Here is a 15,760-nt window from a genome sequence, read left to right as displayed (position 1 = left end):
GGAATCGGGAAGTAAAAGTTATCAGGCCTTATTTCACTTTTTAAGAGAGGGGAACCTGTTTGGAAGGATTTTTTTTTTTCTTTTTTTTTGAGCTTCGTTCCAGACCATACTACATACCAGTTGGTGGCGGTAATGCACCTTTCAATTGTTTGCCAACCGCCAATACAACTGTAAGAAAGAAAGAAGAAAGAAAGAACAGAAAAGACTAAACTAGTAGGCGGGGTCAACTGGATCGGCTCTCCCTGTCCAGTGCGCACTTCCGATGCAGGGGTAACAAACTCTGTTGGGGATACGTACGTTGTCACAAACTGTCTGTGAAATCTTCTTCGGATCAGGTAAGAAATCCCGTGAACTGACAGCACATTACTGGCATAAGTCAGTAGCTGAGTAGATGAATAGTGTTACATTTTCAGTACGTTTGGTGGACGCTTTAATATTTGTTTCAAAAGGGTTAAGAAACTTCGAGTTAATGTACTTTGAACTCGGTTCCATATGACCCCAGCTTTGTTCTGCTGTCACATTGAGCAAAGAAGCGTCCAAGTCCCATCTTCCAGGTTAGCTGGATTCCACGTCAACTATTTCAACCAGTCAACAAATAAACTCCAAAAGTTTGCAGTCGTAAATTGGTCACACCTGTGAACATTTAGAGGTGGACTTTAAATGAAGTGCGTTTAGCTGCAAGTTTAATTAACTTTAGACGACTTAACATCGTCACTGAGTTTGTTTGTTTTTTATTTAAAATAATGAACAATGTTGGCCGTGGACTCTTCCTTCAAACTGAGCAGGTAGAGGGCAAAAAAAAAAAAGTCTCTGTAAAGAGCGGTTAAAGAAATCAGCTCCCACAAATGCAAACTAACAGGAAAAGGCATAATCATAGGAATGTCTGAGCCTTACGCTTCCTGTATAGAGGAGAGGAAGGCACTGAGTTGATATGGTCCATAGTGCATTAAGTGAGGGAGGCTCCCTGGGAACTGGGAACACAACAGTTGCCTCTAGTCCAGAGGCGGAGCCAGACATTTGAAACACCCGGGGCTTAGCCCTAAAGGGTAGTATGCATGTGGGATTTTTTTTTTTTTTTTTTTTTTTTTTTTTTTTAGGGGGGGGGGGGGGGGGTAGAAATGACTGAAAGATTAATTGGCTCTGTTTTGAGTTTTGTTCAAAAAAGAATGACTTCATATAGGGAAAAATATATATCACATGTGCAGGACACCTTAGACTAGGTTTTTAATTAAGCAGCAAGGCAGAACAAAGTCAGGGCTGTATCAAGACATGAGGACTAAACCCCAATTCAACCAGACCCTCTGTTCTGTCCTCATTCTCCATCTCCCTCTCTGTTCCTCTCTCTCCCTCTTTGTGCTGACAATCATCAAATATACAGTTGAAACCAGATATTTACACACTCTTCAGATCAAAACACAAACACTTTTTAAATTGTAACATCAAATCAGACTAAATGTTTATTTTTTTAGATTGATAAATTTAAAAAACATATTTGTTAACTCTAAGAGTAAAGAGAGAAACTATCTGTATTTCTTAATTGCAAATGGCACCAAATTGTATTCAAAATTGAGCCACACTTATGGAGCTCCACAGTTCTTTTTTTGGTGTTTTGGTTGATGTCTCTTGATTTTCCCATGTCACAGAAACAGGCTCTGTGTTTTGCCTTATATGCATCCACAGCTGTGCCACCAATTTACTCACATGGACTCTACTAACCTATCAGAAGCTTCTTCAGCTCAGGATGGAATGTCTGGAGTTTTCTTATTAATTAACAAACTTAGTGTACATGTACTCCTACATTTGATCAAAGTGATAAAAAATAGAAGCTCTGTCTCTCTTTATTCTGACATTTAACTAATTCAAAAGATATTTCAATATTTATCTAAAACAAAAGTTTACTCTAAATTGATGTCGTAGAGTAAAAATGTTTTATGTTTTCTCCCTAAAGTGTATGTAAATATCTGGTTTAAACTGTGGATATCCTGCTGTGTACTGAAATCCCTCTTGTTTTGCATAGAAATATACTGAACAACATACAAAGCATAATATATAAAATAACATCTACCAGAGTTTTTTCTTTGAAAGAAGCCTCTAATGTCCATTCTTATATTTCAGTACATAACTGAAACCGATTTAGTCGGGGAGGGTAAGAACTGAAAATATGAAATAAACACACGTAAGCTAAGACTCTCTAAAAAAAAAAAAAAAAAAAAAAAAAAAAAAATAGCATTTGTTCGGCTTTTCATTTCGCCATTTGTTGATTCACTTGAAGAGCAAGTAAGGTAATATTGGTCAAGTGATCAGTTTGATATCAATCTTTCGTGATACACCGTCATATTTACATTATTTGTACGGTATGAATGATTTGCTTTGGTACCTGGTCAAACTTAAGCTCTCCTTAGTATGGCTGGCTCCGTTTCTCCAACAGCGCACTCACAGGCAGCAGCTGCCCCGCCCTCTCGCTCAGTCACTTAGTGCCTGAGCTCGGATCATACCAATATCAGGGGGGATTCACGCACAGTCCTAAATTCCCACAGTGTGCACTATGTGCTTCGAATATTGTGTGTACTTTTTGTTTTATACACTTGTCAGCCAGGCATCTAACTATGGAAAAAATTACACTCCAAAAGACCCCGGGCTTCTGACAAAACAACCCGGGCTTAAGCCCAGTAAGCCACCCCCACGCTCCGCCCCTGCTCTAGTCGCTTTATATTGTAAGATAAAGCCACTACAATTATACGCTACACCGTACAATTACGAGTTTAATCAATGAAATGCATTTATTTTTTAACCACGTAATGTTTTATGATGTATTGTCACAGACATGCACTTCTGTAAACTGGTAACTGTGGCTGCAGATGGCCGCCCCTCCCAGAGTCTGGTTTTGTTGGAGGTTTCTTCCTGTTAAAAGAGAGTTTTTTTTCCTTCCCACTGCCAACAAGTATTTGCCTTTACAGTACAATGTAAAGCACCTTGGGGCAGCTCTTGTTGGGGCTATACTAAAAAATTGAATTGAACTGAATTGAATAGTTGTATGCTGAAATAAACAGCATTTACTTACCAGCATTTACAAACAAATGATTAATAATTAAAATGATGAATCTGCAGATGCAACATCTGGAACAAGACAGTGAAATACGTAAACAAAACTTATCACTCAACATGAAAACCAGTTAGCCTGGAACACTGGGAATTCTTTAAATAAGTTTAGTTTAGCTTAATTTAATGAGGGGACACAGACTTGTAGCATAAACCATTTTGAATCCATGTCACCTACTTTGGTTCAGCTCAAAGTAATAAGCTTTAATAAGTTGAATACGTTTAATCATGATTATTAATATCATGTTATTAAGTACAACCAAGCCTAACTTTACAGTCGTCTTTTTTTGCCCTTTGTTAATAGCAAAAGTTCATTTAGATGTCAGTTATTATTAGCACATTTATTTTAGCTTTTCTCCCAATTTGAACTGTATGAGGTTCATACAGGGTGTACACCTGCACAGGCCTTGTTTGCAATGACTGACCTTAAGAACACCAACACATACACTGGAAGAACACCCAGCTCAAATTAGTCTGTCAGAGGACGTCGGACCCTCAGGCCACCCTCATCAAGTGTGTTCCTGATCGTTTGCTCAGATACAAAATGACCTCCAGCAGGCCACTGCTTAACAGTGAATCCTGTTGCTCAGCACATGGATGCCTGTTAACTTTGGCCATGAGACTTGGGCTTGGGACTGTCGACGAAAAGAACACTGGCTTCTGTTATTAAGAAAAAAGAAAGCCAGATCAAACATGCAGAGGTACATTAAAGTTGGCCTTACACAACAGTGTTGTCACGTGGCTTACTCTGTTCACTTTGTTAAAACAGCCAGTAATAAGTAAACATACGTTCCTTTGTCCTTCCAGTCATGTACCTGTACCTTCTGGGCCTGGTGGTTCTCTACTACCTGTACCGTTGGATCAGAGAGCTCCCCAGGGTCTCTGACAAAAACAGCAAGTATGTGTACATCACAGGCTGCGACAGTGGCTTTGGGAATCTTCTGGCCCGACATCTTGACAAGCAGGGCTTTCGAGTGATTGCCTCTTGTTTCACTGAGAAAGGAGAAGAGGATCTAGAGAAGTCCTGCTCCAGCAACCTGATCACAACTCATCTGGATGTTAGTTCTCAGGAAAGCATTGACAAAGTGGCGGCAATGATCAAGGATATGGTTGGGGCACGTGGTAAGTTTTATTTGGTGGAAATACCTGCACTTCATTTAAATAGCTGTTTCCCCACAGCGTTTGAGTGCTGTTTATGTTTGTGACCTCTGACTTTCAATAGCACCATTAAGACCAAGTAAGTCTATAGGATGTTCTTTTTCTTTATGCCAACTGGTAAAAAATAAATAAATGGTTGAAAATCACAGAGGTCTCACCAACTGTACATTTCCTGGTAGGACTGTGCCATATCATGTCTTCTGCAATAATACCTGTATACATTTTTAAGTGATATAAAAATGTATACAGGTACAGTGGGGCAAAAAAGTATTTAGTCAGCCACCGATTGTGCAAGTTCCCCCACTTAAAATGATGACAGAGGTCAGTAATTTGCACCAGAGGTACACTTCAACTGTGAGAGACAGAATGTGAAAAAAAAATCCATGAATTCACATGGTAGGATTTGTAGAGAATTTATTTGTAAATTAGGGTGGAAAATAAGTATTTGGTCACCTCAAACAAGGAAAATCTCTGGCTCTCACAGACCTGTAACGTCTTCTGTAAGAAGCTTTTCTGTCCCCCACTCGTTACCTGTATGAATGGCACCTGTCTGAACTCATCATCTGTATAAAAGACACCTGTCCACAGCCTCAAACAGTCAGACTCCAAACTCCGCCATGGCCAAGACCAAAGAGCTTTCGAAGGACACCAGGAAAAGTATTGTAGACCTGCACCAGACTGGGAAGAGTGAATCTACAATAGGCAAGCAGCTTGGTGTGAAAAAATCAACTGTGGGAGCAATCATCAGAAAATGGAAGACATACAAGACCACTGATAATCTCCCTCGATCTGGGGCTCCACGCAAGATCTCATCCCGTGGGGTCAAAATGATCATGAGAACGGTGAGCAAAGATCCCAGAACCACACGGGGGGACCTGGTGAATGACCTGCAGAGAGCTGGGACCAAAGTAACAAAGGTCACCATCAGTAACACACTACAACGGCAGGGAATCAAATCCCGCAGTGCCAGACGTGTTCCGCAGCTGAAGCCAGTGCATGTCCAGGCCCGTCTGAAGTTTGCCAGAGAGCACATGGATGATACAGCAGAGGATTGGGAGAATGTCATGTGGTCAGATGAAACCAAAGTAGAACTTTTTGGTATAAACTCAACTCGTCGTGTTTGGAGGAAGAAGAATACTGAGTTGCATCCCAAGAACACCATACCTACTGTGAAGCATGGGGGTGGAAACATCATGCTATGGGGCTGTTTTTCTGCCAAGGGGACAGGACGACTGATCCGTGTTAAGGACAGAATGAATGGGGCCATGTATCGTGAGATTTTGAGCCAAAACCTCCTTCCATCAGTGAGAACTTTGAAGATGAAACGAGGCTGGGTCTTCCAACATGACAATGATCCAAAACACACCGCCCGGGCAACAAAGGAGTGGCTCCATAAGAAGCATTTGAAAGTCCTGGAGTGGCCTAGCCAGTCTCCAGACCTCAACCCCATAGAAAATCTGTGGCGGGAGTTGAAAGTCCGTGTTGCTCGGCGACAGCCCCAAAACATCACTGCTCTCGAGAAGATCTGCATGGAGGAATGGGCCAAAATACCAGCTACTGTGTGTGCAAACCTGGTAAAGACCTATAGTAAACGTTTGACCTCTGTTATTGCCAACAAAGGTTATGTTACAAAGTATTGAGTTGTATTTTTGTTATTGACCAAATACTTATTTTCCACCCTGATTTACGAATAAATTCTTTACAAATCCTACCATGTGGATTCATGGATTTTTTTTTTTTTTTTTTCACATTCTGTCTCTCACAGTTGAAGTGTACCTCTGGTGCAAATTACTGACCTCTGTCATCATTTTAGGTGGGGGAACTTGCACAATCGGTGGCTGACTAAATACTTTTTTGCCCCACTGTATTATTGCAGAAGACATGTATACATTTTTAAGTGATATAAAAATGTAATAGCCTGATATCACTCTAATAGAAATGCCACATGTTAACTTTCCTTAGTATGTGCACGCATGACGGAAGCCCAGGCACATGTGTCAGCAACAATTTGAATACCTAAAAGAGAGCTGCTTCAACAACCTCCAATAAAGTACTTTGCAAAATATGCAAAAAACTGTTCTTGGTTGAAGGTGGAAGCAACAAATATGTTTCAGCACTTGAGGCAGAAACAGATTATACCAAGTACAACCAGGGTATGAAGGAGGAGATGCCAGCAGCTATGTGTGACCCAAATGTAAATAAAGGACTCCACTGAGCATCACTGAAACTCTGCTAGTAACACTCCATATGACAGGAAGCGCAAATGGTGGATTATGTGGGTACATAGGACTAAACAACTAGTTAAAAAGCTTGTTCCAAGATCCAACATCCCAGTTAGAAATTTTTTATTTAATTCCTAATTTTATTATGTGACAATATTGTGCACATCCATTTGTGCAAAATCTCTAAAGTTAGAAATTTCCTGTCTCGGAGTGATGCTGAAAAACTAGTTCATGCATTTATTACTTCTAGGATGGACTACTGTAATTCATTATTATCAAGATGTCCTAAAAACTCCCTGAAAAGCCTCCAGTTAATCCAAAATGCTGCAGCAAGAGGACTCACAGGGACTAGAAATAGAGAGCATATCCCTCCTATATTCGCGTCTCTTCATTGGCTCCCTGTTAAATTCAGAACAAATTTAAAATCCTGCTGCTTAGATACAAGATTTCATTTAAGGTTTTTTCACCAGTTTCATGACTATTTACATTGTAGATTCTCACTGAAGGCATCAAAACTCTGAATGAACACGTGGAATTATGTAGTAAAGACAAAAGTGTGAAATAACTCAAAACATGTTTTAGTTGTTGTTTAGTTGTCTTCAAAATATCCACCCTTTGCTTTGATTACTCCTTTGCACACTCTTGGCATTCTCTCAATGAGCTTCATGAGGTCGTCACCTGAAATGGTTTTCCAACAAGCTTGAAGGATTTCCCAGAGATGCTGAGCACTCATTGGCCCTTTTGTCTTCACTCTGCAGTCCATCTCATCCCACAGGATGCTGTGGTAGCCATGCTGATTCAGTGTGCTTTCAATTTTGAATAAATCCCCAACAGTGTCAACAGTAAAGCATCACACCTACTCCTCCATGCTTTACAGTGAGAACTATGCATGTGTCTGCTACTGGAACTCTGTGTGGCATTTATTTGGGCTCTAATCTGAGGTGCTGTTAACTTGTGACTTCTGAGGCTGGTGACTCGGATGAATTTTTCCTCAGCAGCAGAGGTGACACTTGGTCTTCCTTTCCTGGGGCGGTCCTCATGTGAGCCAGTTTCATCGTAGCCATAATGGTTTTTGTGACTGCACTTGGGGACACATTCAAAGTTTTTGCAATATTCTGTACTGACTGACCTTCAGTCCTTAAAGTAATAATGTACTTTCATTTCTTTTTAATTAGCTGATTAGTTCTTGCCATAAAATGAATTCTAACGGTTGTCAAATAGGGCTATCAGCAGTGTACCAACCTGACCAACACAACTGATGGTCCCAACCCCATTAAGAAAGCAAGAAATTTCACAAATGAACCCTGACAAGGCACAGCTGTGAAGTGAAAACAATTTGAGGTGACTACGGCTGTGTCCCAATTAAGAGACTGCACGCTTGAAGTACGCGCACTACGTACGGTGCGTACTATAAGTACGAGAAGTGTGGAAGTGAGAGGCTTGTGAAATGGGACGGTATACGCTTCGTCGCGTTGTACAGGTTGCCTAGCAACCATGAAACTGCGAGACACGTTACATACAGCTTTGTTTGACAGAAATGAAGGAGAAAAATGTTTTGTTGGTCATTCATTTTTGTCATGACATCACTTTAGTTGAGTATCTAAGGCTGAGACCACGGGACTGTAAAACATGATTGTTGGGCTTCATTTCTGTGCTGAACAGTAATTTAAGGTTAGTTAATAAATAACAATTAGTTAATGTTCATGAGACTAAAGTCAACTCACTGTGGCAATGTAAATATAATATGGCCAATATTATAGTATTGTCAGATCATTATATACACACACACACACACACACACACACACACACACACACACACACACACACACACACACACACACACACACACACACACACACACACACACACACACACACACACACACACACACACCTCCAGCAAGTCCCAGGAATAAAATCCCAGATCTCTGTCCAGAAGAGCACAGTCCTAAGATACTGCGCAGTACTCTCTGGGGTCCCTTTAGGGTCCAAATGTCCAAAGAAAAACATTTAAAGACCTCCAGAAAGCCTGCAGAACTATTGCTCAACTATTAAAAAGAATGTCTGGCTCCTTGGAAGCATAATATGGTCATCCCAGGCAGCCAGTCAGAAGAAAGCTAATGATAGGAGGGTCTTATAGGAGGAGGAGACCGAGTTTGCTTTTACAGACATACAGATAAGAACCAGTATGAGATAAGCAGGGTTTATTCTAAACTCTGTCATGCAGCCCGACTGTAGTAGAGTTTAGGGATAAAAATATGGACCTGGACTTGAGCAGAATAATTTCGCTTTGAATTATTTTTCCCATTTGGATATCGATCAACTACTGTTGCTAGTGCACATAAAACATTCTGGTCAAGAACAGATGAATTTCAGTAGACTGTATGTGCTCTTTTTCATTATTTTAGGCCTGTGGGCTGTAGTGAACAATGCCGGCATCTCCATTCCCAGTGCCCCATGTGACTGGCTGACCCTCAATGACTACAAACCCATGCTGGATGTGAACCTGAATGGGGTGATTGGTGTGACCCTAAGCGTCCTACCGCTCATAAAAAAGGCAAGGGGAAGGGTGGTGAACGTTGCCAGTGTGTTTGGAAGGATCAGTCCTGTTGGGGGCCCATATACTGTCTCAAAGTACGGTGTTGAAGCATTCAATGACAGCCTCAGGTAAGGAGAACTCATAAAATATTGGTATGATAATACAAAGATTTCCCGGGTTGATGAAGTGTCCTTCTTAGGTTAAATATGGCACCTTTTGGTGTGAAAGTCCTCTGCATTGAGCCAGGCTTCTTCAAGACAAATGTGACCAACAGTGCTATCCTGAGCAAAAACATTAAAATGATCTGGGATAAACTTCCACAGGAAGTCCGAGATGATTATGGAACGGTATACCTACAGAAAGGTATATGTGGATCACCACTTCTTCCATTTATTTTGGTTCCCAACTGATTATTTGTTCTTTCATTTATTTGCCCCTTTTAGCATTAACAACCTTAACTGACAAAGTTGCCAAAATGAGTGATGCAGACTTGATGAAAGTGGTCAGCTGCATGGAACATGCCGTAGCTGCTGTCCATCCTCGCACTCGCTACTCCCCGGGCTGGGACGCCAAGTTCTTCTGGCTGCCACTATCCTACATGCCAACCTGCATCAGTGATTACATCCTGAAGCTGGAAGCTATTCCCATCGCCAAGCAGATAGAATAACTTTGCATGTAATAAAGGCATTCTCTCTGTATGTACATCTCATGCATCAGTAAATTTAACTGATTTCAGAAAGGCTTTGTCTTTCAATCTGTTCTCATTACTTATCACATTACTTTCTCAGAAAGGAACCTTTGCACCTTTTTCACAAAGGCATTTTCAAGGCCATCTTATCTACAGCTAGTCTGAACAGATGAAAAGACCTGTGTCCATGAGATTATTGATAGGCATGTGGGAAAGGTTAAGACCAGAGTCCAGTTCACACTTGGTTTCAAAGTACACAGCGATCAGGAGCGTGTTGTTGCTATACTTCAAATAGTAGAAATGCCTTGTTTTGCAGTACCAAAACAAGACTGCAATGTCACCTGCAGGATTTTAACTTAAGTTACAAAGCAAAATGTTTAGTTATTGGTAGAGTTAGCTGCACAGATAAAAATAGAACTGTATGTCCAAAAGATATAGAAAAGGTAAAATCTTGTTTTTTAGGATGCAGTGCTAATCTTACCTTGGAGGGAGTCACTGACCTGGTGGACACGAGGTTGTAAGCTTCATTCTGTTCATTTTACTTCATGACTCCTATCTAGACGAGGAGTCAAACTGTTTAAATATATATTAGTATTTTTTGTGTCTCTAGTGGCACTAACAATCTCTCCTATATGATACCTACCCCACACACACACACACACACACACACACACACACGCGTTCCTGTAAGCAGTAATGCCATTAGTGCTTTCTAATAAAACCAGATTTAGAGCCACAACTCTGTATTTAGGTAGTACCGTCACACTTTTGTTTATTCTTATATTCATGTAGTCCCTGCTGGCTTCTGACAGCAGTTTGAGATCTAGAGTGGTCATTTGTATAACGCTTCTGTGAAAAGCTTGAAACACTGAAATAAACAACGTTAAAATGAAATTATCTCTGAAACATCACGTTTTAAATATTTAGTTTTAGTCTTTGTCAAACTGGCTGCATCTGTCAACACCGTTATGTCTGCATGACAGTCAACTGTCTTTAGAAAGGATTTGATTTCGTACTAACTTTATTTTTTTTACCCCCGATTCAAGCGTTAAATAGGTTATTGTGGCTAAAACCTTTTTTTTTTTTTTTAGGTTCAATAAAACTCTGCTGTACATGTTTTTGGAAAGCATGTAAATTGGCGCATGTTGACTTAATTTGTACATATAAAATGTACAATTTCAGATAGTCTTGACTACTTTGACCAAGTAAACAACTGCAGAATGACAGAATTGTTCAACTGTTTTATTTCAGCATGTGACAAGCTGCAGCACAGTTGATAGCTTAACATAGCAGCTCCAGAATGCCATCTTCTGGTCAAAGTAGACAAGGACAGCCATTTCCTTTAACTCCTTTACCAGCAACAAGATTTTCCACTACAAGTATAACCATTGAGAAAATATGCAGTTAACGATGAGTTTTATGTAAAGACTGTTTTATTCCATCTTTCACTGGAAACATTAAATAGAACTTTTTCAGGATGACAAGACAGGTACATTTGTATTTTGACATGTTTTACAAACCAAGTGCTCCTAACCACAGGGCCTCTCTGCTTCTACTCTTCTCTCTTCCCTTCAGTTAGGTTGTCTGGATGTTTATGAGTGCTCCTCAGCCAGTTTCTCAGCTTTCTGAACCACCTCCTCAATTGGACCGACCATGTAGAAGGCTTGCTCGGGCAGAGCATCATACTCACCTGAAATGAAATGAGAACAAATAAAAGGCAATTAAATTATAAACAGAGCTGAGGAAGTTGAGGATCACAAGCCATTTAAAAAAAAAAATAAATAAATAAATAAATAAATAAATAAATAAATATGGACAATTCAAACTTACCACCAAGGATGCTCTTGAAGCCCTTGATGGTTTCCTTGAGGGGCACCAGCTTGCCCAAGTGGCCAGTGAAGACCTCGGCCACTTGGAATGGCTGAGACAGGAAACGCTGGATCTTACGGGCACGGGCCACAGTGAGTTTATCCTCCTCAGACAGCTCATCCATACCCAGGATGGCAATGATATCCTGTAGTGATTTGTAGTCCTACAGAAGAAGAAAGTAGCCTAGTTTGTTTGAAGCACTTACAGTTGTCATGTTAATTCTAATGGTACCAATAAAGCTGCAAACCTGAAGGATTTTCTGCACGCCACGAGCAACATCGTAGTGCTCGGCTCCGACAATGTTGGGGTCCATGATACGGGAAGTTGAGTCCAGGGGGTCGACAGCAGGGTAGATGCCCAGCTCAGCGATGGCACGGGACAACACGGTGGTGGCATCCAAGTGAGCGAAGGTGGTGGCGGGGGCAGGGTCAGTCAAATCGTCAGCAGGCACGTAAATGGCCTGGAAACACAGGACTTGTTAGCATTTTTGGAAGTCCTAGGTTACCCTTTAGGTTGCCAAGCAACATATAAAACCAGGATTTATTCCTTACCGTCAGTAAGATAGTTTCCAGCTTATGTCATAGTAAATAGATTTTTGATTTCTAAAATGCAGACTCAGCACTCCTCAAACCTCACCTGCACAGATGTGATTGAACCCTTCTTGGTGGTGGTGATTCTCTCCTGCATGGTACCCATGTCAGTGGCCAGAGTGGGCTGGTAACCCACAGCAGAGGGAATACGACCCAGCAGAGCAGACACCTGAGAGAGAAGGTGAAGTCATCAAGATTGCAGTTTGACAGAATCAGTGTATTTGAAGGAGGAAGAGGTGGAAAACAAAATAACTTTTGAAATGAGAATCTTTACATTGGATGTGTGGTGTAGCTAGAGCAGTTGTAAATCTTTATTTTTAAGGAAAGCTTTGGTTTAAATCAAGTTGCACAGACCTCAGAGCCAGCCTGTGTGAAGCGGAAGATGTTGTCAATGAAGAGCAGCACATCCTGACCCTCCTGGTCACGGAAATATTCAGCCACAGTCAATCCAGTCAGAGCAACTCTGGCACGGGCACCGGGGGGCTCGTTCATCTGTCCGTACACCAGCGCCACCTAGCATGGACAAGAGTTTGGTTAAATCAGACATTTTGGAATGTGCTGTAATAAAAATGCATCTTTTTAAAGTTGCTTTCCACAGTCCTCACCTTGGAGGTGGTATCCTTCAGGTTGATCACACCAGACTCAATCATTTCATGGTACAAGTCATTTCCCTCACGGGTACGCTCTCCCACACCAGCAAACACAGAGTAACCACCATGGGCCTTGGCCACGTTGTTGATCAGCTCCATGATCAATACAGTCTTGCCTACACCGGCACCACCGAACAGACCTGTCAAGTCGAGAAAACCAAGTTAGTTTATCACGCATCAAAGTCAAGGCTGAGAAAACGTGCATGTTTGGGCTCATACCGATCTTTCCTCCCTTGGCATAGGGAGCCAGCAGGTCCACAACCTTAATGCCAGTAACCAGAATCTCCTGTTCCACACTCATGTCAGTGAATTCAGGAGCCTCTGCATGGATAGGTGCAGTCCTGGGAAGAAGGGGGAAAAAAAAAAAAAAAAAGTAGATTAATGTAATCACTGAACACACCAGTTAACATTTAAAGCACAGCATCTATATATGTCCTATCATAACAGGTTTATTATTGCTTCAGACTGTGCATGTTTAAACCTCATACAAAAAACTGCAGGATATTTTCAAAGTGTACTTACTGTTTGGTGGAGATGGGACCCCTCTCATCAATAGGCTCCCCGATGACATTCATAATCCTGCCCAGGGTCTCGGGACCCACTGGAATTCTGATGGGGGCACCAGTGTCCAGAACCTTCTGTCCACGGACCAGACCCTCGGTACCATCCATAGCAATGGTACGCACTGTGTTCTCCCCTAAAAACAGAAAGAGATTTTGATGTGTCTGTTTAACCTAAGAAAGAGTTGCTAGTGGTATTGTAGGTAGGTAGGTGAAGAGTATAATCCAGCTGGCTCACCGAGATGCTGTGCCACCTCCAGGACTAGCCTGGATTCACGGCCTGCCACCTCCAGGGCATTGAGAATGGGAGGGAGACCCTCATCGAACTGGACATCGACAACGGCACCAATGACAGCCACAATGCGTCCGTTGGCGGTGCTGGCAGCGGCGGCAGGTGCGACATAGTCTCTACCTGGAACATGAACCACTGAGTGTCATACAGATGTGCTGCAGCTGTGACCTTGTTATGCATTATGGCCGGAAGAAGCACCGAAAAGGGCTTCTATACTTGTGTGTGTCCGGCCGGTACATCTCAATGTCAAGTGGCTTAGGCTAATCTGCGAATAAGTTTTTAAACTGGAAAGTGAAACAGCAGTACTAAGCAGAATTCAGTAAAATTTCAGTTTATTTTATCAAGTGCAAATAAGCGAGTTCTCCCACTAAATAGCGTCAGCGCCAACAGTGACAGATGAATGGATAGCGATTCCGAGCTAGAATTGCTAATGCTGCATACTTGGCCACAAACTCAGTGACACAACTTTGTTTTTCCCTTTATAGTTTTGTTATTTTGGCACTGTATTACCTCCACACGTATCACAAAAGTGAACTGTGTTACCGACTGTCTAACCCTACTAATCTGCAACTACTAATGCTAACAGCAGTCTTCGACCGCCTCATGTCATTACAGAGGTCATTTCTAATAACACAAGAATAATACAGTCTGCTCATTTCACAATGCGAAGTAACCATGAAAAGATCTGTTTGCACACATGTGTACCCATTTAATGTTTTGGAAATACTCCGGCTGATTTAAAATGTACATTTTAATATTAAGGCCTGCTAAGCCACCGGCAGGCAAGCCAGCGTGTTGCTAACACCAGCTAAGTTTAGCATGGTCCCTGCCCTCTTCTGACAGCCACGTAAATGCGTCTGTTCTTTAAACAATCTTCTTTCCAGAAACAACGAGCATGCAGGACTCACGTGAAAGGACAGCTGGAGATCCAACAAGAGCCTTCAAGGGCTGGACTCCAGGCTTCAGAGCCTGCAAAGCCCCGGTGCAGCAGCGTCCCACAGCTCCTAACATTGTCAAAATGGCTGAAGGTGGAAAGAGACAGAGGAACTTCAGGCTTTATAACGTATGACCGCTTAGACGAACTGCGCCTGCGCACAACGTAAAACACGCCACAACGAGCATGCGTAGTAGTTAAGCACATGCAGTTGACATTGTGACCTCGATAGAGCTGGCTTATTTGAACCAAATGACCGCCCAAACGAAATTTTATAATCCCAGTTATAATTCTTTGTTTTAGTTAATGTCGATGGTTTGGACTCTCAGTGGGGTAGCCAAATTAAATAAAAACCCTGATGAAACTCTAAATAACTAGTGTTATCCATGTAACCTATTTTTATTATAGGTCACTGACAGTGCCCTCATTAAAATGAGAAATAGTTGCCTCATTTTGCCTCAAGACACTTCTACCGTGTTTACATTATAGCAACAGCCAGTAGACTTTACAGAACAGAATAGCCCTTTATTTTTATTGTACATGTAAATCGAAATTACCTTGCTAATGTTAAAGTTTCACAGCATAAATTGGAGAGTACTGTGCAATAATAGTAATAATAGTAATAACAGCAATAGGGTTAGGGTTAATTCAACAATAATTGAATTGTGATTTTAGTTTTACTTAGATTTAGTTTGTTCCTGTCAAACCACTTTTTTAAATTTTGCATATTTATTGCCATTATCAATAAAATATTGAGGACAATTTTGTTGTCCAGAACTGCTTTTAACAATGCAATTTAAAATATCCCATACTCCCTTTATATTGTTCAATATTTTACTATAATACTCCTTTTTTACATTCATTATTGATCATTTGTTTTCCATTTTGATGGTGTGAATAAACTGTTCATCAGTGAAGTAGCAGCAGTTGTTGCTGAAAGTCATGTCCTTAAGAAACAGGAAAATAAACAGCAAAGACTTGACTTGCATCCTTTCATTTAATCAATCCGCTGTTTCTAAAATGATCAGTGGATGTCACAAAGCCATTTAGCATGACCATGATATACACTGCCAATGCCGTAAAAGCATACCTGGGTAGAAAAACGCACAGATGACTGTAGACAGTGAGTGTCTACAGCCATCTGAGGCTCGGTCCTGT

The 15,760-nt window shown here is 41.2% G+C and overlaps 2 protein-coding genes across 2 annotated transcripts; one reads left to right on the top strand and one right to left on the bottom strand.

Annotated features, from left to right (window-relative positions):
- The first annotated feature begins 216 nt into the window (after positions 1–216).
- Positions 217–9,760, top strand: LOC120723492 (retinol dehydrogenase 7-like). Its single transcript, XM_040014966.1, has 5 exons — positions 217–335; positions 3,907–4,221; positions 8,889–9,147; positions 9,219–9,382; positions 9,463–9,760. Exons 2-5 carry the CDS (start codon positions 3,909–3,911, stop codon positions 9,684–9,686), a joined length of 960 nt encoding a protein of 319 aa, XP_039870900.1. The 5' UTR covers positions 217–335; positions 3,907–3,908; the 3' UTR covers positions 9,687–9,760.
- Positions 9,761–10,928: 1,168 nt separating this feature from the next.
- Positions 10,929–14,713, bottom strand: LOC120723491 (ATP synthase subunit beta, mitochondrial). Its single transcript, XM_040014965.1, has 10 exons — positions 14,577–14,713; positions 13,615–13,788; positions 13,339–13,513; positions 13,036–13,157; positions 12,772–12,956; positions 12,521–12,679; positions 12,213–12,335; positions 11,824–12,036; positions 11,538–11,739; positions 10,929–11,397 (listed from the first exon to the last, which is right to left on the bottom strand). The coding sequence occupies exons 1-10, from the start codon at positions 14,677–14,679 to the stop codon at positions 11,300–11,302; spliced, it is 1,554 nt and encodes a 517-aa protein (XP_039870899.1). The 5' UTR covers positions 14,680–14,713; the 3' UTR covers positions 10,929–11,299.
- Positions 14,714–15,760: the final 1,047 nt, after the last annotated feature.

Source organism: Simochromis diagramma, unplaced genomic scaffold, assembly GCF_900408965.1.
Source record: "Simochromis diagramma unplaced genomic scaffold, fSimDia1.1 OVJJ01000680.1, whole genome shotgun sequence".
Classification (NCBI taxonomy): Eukaryota; Metazoa; Chordata; class Actinopteri; order Cichliformes; family Cichlidae; genus Simochromis; species Simochromis diagramma.
Note: the sequence above shows the minus strand (reverse complement) of the source record. Positions and strands in the feature narration are given on the sequence as shown.

Coding starts and splice junctions, on each gene's coding strand:
- LOC120723492 (XM_040014966.1), top strand. CDS start 3,909: ATGTACCTGTACCTTCTGGGCCTGGTGGTTCTCTACTACCTGTACCGT. Junction 4,222..8,888: donor GGATATGGTTGGGGCACGTG/GTAAGTTTTATT, acceptor TCATTATTTTAG/GCCTGTGGGCTGTAGTGAAC. Junction 9,148..9,218: donor GCATTCAATGACAGCCTCAG/GTAAGGAGAACT, acceptor TGTCCTTCTTAG/GTTAAATATGGCACCTTTTG.
- LOC120723491 (XM_040014965.1), bottom strand. CDS start 14,679: ATGTTAGGAGCTGTGGGACGCTGCTGCACCGGGGCTTTGCAGGCTCTG. Junction 13,158..13,338: donor GGTCCCATCTCCACCAAACA/GTAAGTACACTT, acceptor CCTTCTTCCCAG/GACTGCACCTATCCATGCAG. Junction 11,398..11,537: donor CTTCAAGAGCATCCTTGGTG/GTAAGTTTGAAT, acceptor ATTTCATTTCAG/GTGAGTATGATGCTCTGCCC.